A 6,592-nucleotide genomic window follows, 5' to 3' on the forward strand; every position below is an offset into this window, starting at 1 on the left:
TGCTGAATGTTCCGGATCACCTCTTCGGCAAGCACGACCCGTGTGGCACCTGGTGCGATGCCAAGAAGCTGGACAACGAGACGTTGTATTTTCTTGCCGGCCGAGCGCAGCGAGATAGGCGAGAAATGATTTCTCGCGAAATATTTTCAGTTGCAAATATGGCATCTGGTGTGTTATTTATTGTCGCTTCTTTTCCTGACTTTTTCAGTCAGTTTTCAGTCTCACCAGTGTCCCTGCCCTCCCACCCTTCATTTCTGTGCATATTATCATTGCTTTTCTATCACTTTTTGCCGTGATGTGCTTTCCATGCCGACATGATGCCTAATCGCCATTGGGGATACATGTGTATAATAAATAAATTTAAATTTCACGGGTCGCGTGAGACTCGGCTGGAAGTCGAGTATTCCGCATCCACCGTGGGAACGCCACCACCCTCTACAGTAGGATCAAAGGCGCAGATGCAGCGCCTAAACGGTGGGAGGTGAGTAGATCAGACCCACAACAAAGTGGTCAAAGACCGAAATCCCATTAGCTGCATCCATGTTACCCTCGTGCCAGGCCACGAGTTCCCAATTAACTGTGGGTCGCAGCACGGCTGGAAAAATTCCTTCCGCTTCCAAGCAGGACTTGAAACTGGTACCCTCTGTTTCTCAACCATGGTCTTAGACCATCCCACTATGCCTGCCTACATGTGTATATGCCCGGTTTTTTCCCTCACAACTGCGTCTGTCGGCGCGAGGGTTTTTTCCCGGCTGGCTCGGTCCAGAAAAATTATTCTGACGGTCCCAAGTGGTTCTGCATCATGGCCTATTTCTGCTATCCACTGGCACGCCTACTCTATCTGAGACACTCTGTTCACAGTCCTTGCATCCATACCTCACTCGTTATCCGGTTCACATCTGGCTGCGGCCAACTACCCTTCACTTTGTGTGTTGTCGCTATTGCTGTCTATGTCTGTGTGTGTGCCAGTACATGTATATGTACATGTATATGTCGAGCGAGAAGAAATAAGTAAGTGTTCAAACAATATCCATTCATGTACATGATTGTACAACTTTGCAATGGAAACGTTCATGCTGTGTTGTTCAGTATACTGTGATGATTTTTGCATTATATTACAAAGAAACATCTCGAACATCGATGCAAAAAGAACCTGTCAATAGCATGCACTCTGTACTGCATTCTACCAACACTCATTGCACACTCCACACAGTATATAAACCGCAGCTCACACCCGCAACTGTATCACAGGTTGGTGAAACAGCGCTACCGCTACTCCTTTGAAACATGAAGCGGATGCATAGTTCAAGCGGCGGTGGCGGTGGTGATAGTGATGTGGGAGTTGGTGAGGATGACAGCTCTTCACCCCCAAAATTGAGAAAAGAATCCGCACTTACTTTGACTCGTACAGCTCCTCGTGGATTCTTGAGAGAGTATAGATCCAGTTTCCTAGACGAGCAGAAGGACGTTCTTGGCGTTCTCAACGACCTATCGCCAGATCTGTATGAAACAATGGTGCACGAGCTAGGCATCCAGCCGTTCAAAGCTGTACTGGTTCTTTGTGTCACTGTTGAGAAGCCCAATGCCGCAGGTGCAATCGTCTACGCCTCTCCATTTTTCCGAAGCCGGCCTATGACTGTGTTGAACGTGAGCAACATTCCAGGTCTACTAACCGCCGCCTTCGACGGGATCACTGCAAAGGTGGACGCTTGGGTGCAAGGTGGTTCAGGCTGGGCTGTGAGTAACGTGAAAACTGCACATCTTGATATTTGCAAGTATCGTCCAATGCGCATGTCGTCGTACCTTCCTCTACCTAAAAAGCTAGCTTCGTCAAAGGCCATCATCAATGTGAAGAATGACGACGAGCAGTGTCTGAAGTGGGCTCTTCTGTCTGCCCTGCATCCAGCTGTGCAACATGCAGAACGTGTGAGCAAGTATGCGCAGTATGCACAGAGTCTCAACTTTGACGGTGTAGAGTTCCCTGCAACCATAGATGATGTGTACAGGGTGGAGAAGGCCAACTCGCTAAACATCAACGTGTTTGCATTTGAAGAAAACCACATCATTCCCATAAAGTTATCAGGTAGTGACAATGCAATAAATCTCCTGATCCTGCAAGATGATCTCCTTAGCCATTACTGTTGGATAAAGGACTTTAGCGCTCTATGTGCCAGCCAGACAAAGTCCCAACACAAGAGGTTCTTCTGCATGCGATGCCTCTCCGCACATCGCAGCGATACCACTCTGAAGAAGCATCAACTATACTGCAGCGATGTGAAGGCAGCGGCAGTCCAGATGCCAAAAGCAGACGAGCAGCTCAAGTTCACGGAGATACAGCGGAAGATGAAAATGCCGTATGTGATCTATGCCGATACTGAGTGTCTGCTGAAAGCAACGTCTCCAGAGCGTCATGGGAAGCAAACTGTTCGTGAAGCTGAACACGTACCATGTGCAGTATCGTATGTCGTCGTACGCTCTGATGGTGTACTGAAGAACACTTTCACGTTCAGAGGTGAGTCCTTCAGCATAACTAATTAAATGTACTGCTCAATGTGTGTGTGTGTGTGTGTGTGTGTGTGTGTGTGTGTGTGTGTGTGTGTGTGTAAATGTGAAATATCAGCGTTAATCGTATACCCAGTCGTTAAATCTTTATTCTCACAATATCCAGTGGTCAATAAGAGAGATAATATTTTATGAAAAAAAAAGGAGGAAAGAGTGATGAATAATTTGTTGTTGTTTCTACTTTTGTATATGTAGGAGATGATCCGATTGAAAAGCTTTTCGAAGAGCTCTCCAAGGAGGAAGAGCGCATAGAGGAAGACCTGAAGAACATACGTCCTATCATCATCACGGATGATGAAGAGGTGCAGTTCCGCAATGCCACAGAGTGCTGGATCTGTGGCAAGAAACTGAAGGGTGCTGATCGAGTGCGCGACCACGACCACCTCACCGGACTGTACAGAGGAGCTGCACACAACGCCTGCAATTTGAAGTTCCGCATCGTGCCAGAGCACCATCCCATCCCCGTTGTATTTCACAACCTGAAAGGGTATGATGGACATCTCCTGATATCCAGCATCGGCCTCACGTCCATGAACACTGAGGAGTACATTGACAGACAAGGACGGCGTCGACGCAAGGTGAAGGGGCGCGTTACTGTCATACCCAACAATATGGAGCGGTATGTGTCATTCTCGTGGGGGAGATTCCGATTTATTGACAGTCTTTCCTTTCTGAACGCATCGCTGGACAAGCTAGTGAGCAACACGCCTCGCGACTCGTTCTTTCATCTCAAGTCCCTGGCTTCGTCGTACAGCAACAACGCCCCGGGCAGCAGCAGCAGCAGCAGCAGCACCAGCAGCAGCACCAGCAGCAGCAGCAGCAGCAGCACCAGCAGCAGCACCAGCAGCACCAGCAGCAGCAGCAGCAGTGCACCGGGCTCGTCTAGCAATAACCTGCTGGATCTCCTGCATCGCAAAGGTGTCTATCCCTACGAATACATGAACAGCAGCGCTAGGTTTTCCGAGACTGGTCTTCCTGCAAAGGAAGACTTTTACTCACGCCTCTCAGAGTGTCACATCAGCGATGAGGACTACTGCCATGCCCAGCGTGTGTGGACTGCATTCGGCTGCAGCGACATGGGCGACTACCATGATCTCTACCTGAAGACCGATGTGCACCTTCTTGCAGATGTGTTTGAGAAATTTAGATGCACTGCAATGGCCACGTACGATTTGGACCCGACACACTACTACACCCTGCCTGGATTCGCGTGGGACGCCCTTCTGAAACATACAGGAATCTCGCTCACTCTGCTGGACGACGTGGACATGCATCTGTTCGTCGAGCGCGGTCTTCGTGGCGGTGTTACAATGGCGTCACACCGCCACGCCAGGGCGAACAACAAGTACATGAGCTCACACGACCCTGAGCAGGCGTCAACATATCTTCAATACCTCGACGCGAACAACCTGTACGGCTGGGCCATGTCGCAGCACTTGCCGACATCCAAATTCCAGTGGTGTGCCCCCAGTGACGAACTCCTGCAGAAGATCCTCACCCAGCCAGATGACGCAGACACTGGGTACATGGTGGAGTGCGATCTGTCAGTGCCCACAGAGTTCCACGATCGCCTGAACGACTACCCGCCCGCACCGGAGCGTGTAACCATCACCGAGAGTATGATGTCGCCATACCAGCGCGACTTGATTGCAGCAGATCCTGTCTCCGGACTGAGTGCTCCGAAACTGGTCCCGAACCTCATGCCAAAGCAGCGCTACGTAACACACTATCGTAACCTCAGGCTGTACAGTCGTCTAGGTCTGAGGATCGATGCTGTACACCGCGTGCTCAGTTTCCGCCAAGCTCCGTGGATGAAGCCCTACATCCAGCTGAACACGGAGCTTCGGAAGAAGGCGAAGAACGATTTCGAGAAGGACTTCTTTAAACTCATGAATAACGCTGTGTTTGGGAAGACAATGGAGAATGTGAGGAGAAGAATCTCCATTAGACTGCTGCGTGTGGAAGACGAGGAAGATACCATTCTCACAGCCGTGGCCAAGTCCACCTACGTCCGCCATGTCCTCTTCGACAACGGGCTTGTGGGCGTGGAGAACAGGAAGCTTGCGGTCCACCTCAACAAGCCGGTGTACGTTGGCATGAGCATCCTGGAGCTGAGCAAGGAGCTGATGTACAGATTTTACTATGACGAGCTCCAGCCACGCTACGGAGACCGCATGAGCCTGCTGTACACAGACACGGACTCGCTGGTGCTGCTGTTCCGCACGGAGGACCTCTATGCGGACATGAAGAGTATGGCCGATCAGTACGACACCAGCAACTTTAGCCCCGACAGTCCTCTGTACAGCGAGAGTAACAAGAAGGTTGTAGGTAAATTTAAGGACGAGCTCGGAGGGAAGCTCATGACAGAGTTCGTGGCGCTCAGGTCCAAAATGTACGCGTACGATGGCGAGGAGAGTGGTCAGCGTGCAAAGGGCGTCAAGAGAGCGGTGACGAGAAGATTCACGATCGCGGACTACCGTCAGTGTCTGGTCGACAGGACGAGGATGTCACACGCAATGACCACCCTGCGCAGCCATTCGCATCGTATCTTCACCGAGACGATGACCAAGTCGTCTTTGTCGCCGTTCGACAGCAAACGATACATCCGAGCGGACGGTGTCAGCACACTTGCACATGGACACCACCGCATCGCACTGCTGGATGACTGAACAATGATGGTTGTGGTTGACAATCACAATTATCATTAGTCACACCCTGTACCATATCAATTCCATTTGTCTAATGAGTTACTGATCTTGATGATGATGATGATGATGATGATGATGATGATGATGATGATGATGATCACGGTGTGATAATGCATTTTAATATTTCGTGTTTTAACATTATTTTCAGAAAATTGCTCTTACAATACCTTGCGTTTTATATTCATAATATTGTTGCCCGTAAAAGCGGCTTGGTCACATGATGATGATGATGATGTTGATGTTATTATTTTTTCTACATACTACATAATTTTTTTTTTCTCCATAACTTCACTAGACTTTTATTTCTATTATAGCTAAAACATAATTGCGTGAAATGCAATCGCACAGTTGATGATGATGATGATGATGATGATGATGATGATGATGATGTTGTTTACGATGATGTCAATGTTTGATGATAATAATAAGAATAAGATTGCTCTTGTGGGCAGCTAGAGCTTGCTCAATTGTCCGTTGTCAATCCAGGAGTTGAACTTGTCCGGGTAGCCTTTCCACTTGACCAGAGACTGTCCGTGGCGTTTGCGGAGGACTTTCTCCACGCGGAACTTGGTTTGCTTGGTTTTCTGCAGTTGATGTTCGTAGAAACTGCCCTGAATAGGCTCGTTCATGAGATCTCGAATGTTGTAGGTGGGTGGTTGGGTGGGTAGAACTCTATTCACGACGAACACCTCTTCAGTCCAATTGGGTGTGTAGCCCTTTTCGAAATGAGCTTTGCTCACAGCAATTCTCACTTCATCGTTCACAGCATAGCGTCGCCGCGCCGTGCGTGCATCTGGGCTTTTGCTGGGGTGATCCTGTACAAACGGTGCATTACGCTCCTCGGACGCCTCGGCAGGTGTCATACCGATACTGCGGTGCTTGCTGGTGTTGTAGTCATGTACAAGTTTGGGTAGCACTTTGATGTAGACATTTGTTGATTTTGCTGTAAAGTGTTTCCACATGCGTGACTTGAGCGTTCTGTTGAATCGCTCTGCAACCACCGCCTTGCCGTCGTTATGAGTGCTGTACATGCTAATGTCGTTGTCAGCAAGCCACTGCTTGACTGTTGCGTTGTAGAACTCTTTACCCTCGTCGACCCACAGCTTGCGAGGTGAGCGCTTGCTGCTGGTCACGATGTTGCGAAACGCATCTCTGACAAGTGCGCCCGTCTTGTTCTGGAGCGGTACAACCCATGCATAGCGACTGAAAAGATCGATGACGGTCAGCAAATGTCGAGCACCATTGTTATTTTTTGCAAACGCCTGCATGTCCACCAGATCCGCACTCCATATGTCATCCAGCTCGTGCACTATCACACGCCT

General features: G+C 49.3%; 1 protein-coding gene across 1 annotated transcript; it reads left to right on the forward strand.

Moving 5' to 3' along the window:
- Window positions 1–1,624: 1,624 nt before the first annotated feature.
- On the forward strand, window positions 1,625–5,728 carry LOC135822826 (uncharacterized). The gene is made up of 2 exons (XM_065335664.1): window positions 1,625–2,512; window positions 2,758–5,728. Exons 1-2 carry the CDS (start codon window positions 1,633–1,635, stop codon window positions 5,229–5,231), a joined length of 3,354 nt encoding a protein of 1,117 aa, XP_065191736.1. The 5' UTR covers window positions 1,625–1,632; the 3' UTR covers window positions 5,232–5,728.
- The last annotated feature ends 864 nt before the right edge of the window (window positions 5,729–6,592 follow it).

Source organism: Sycon ciliatum, chromosome 8, assembly GCF_964019385.1.
Source record: "Sycon ciliatum chromosome 8, ocSycCili1.1, whole genome shotgun sequence".
NCBI classification, from domain to species: Eukaryota; Metazoa; Porifera; class Calcarea; order Leucosolenida; family Sycettidae; genus Sycon; species Sycon ciliatum.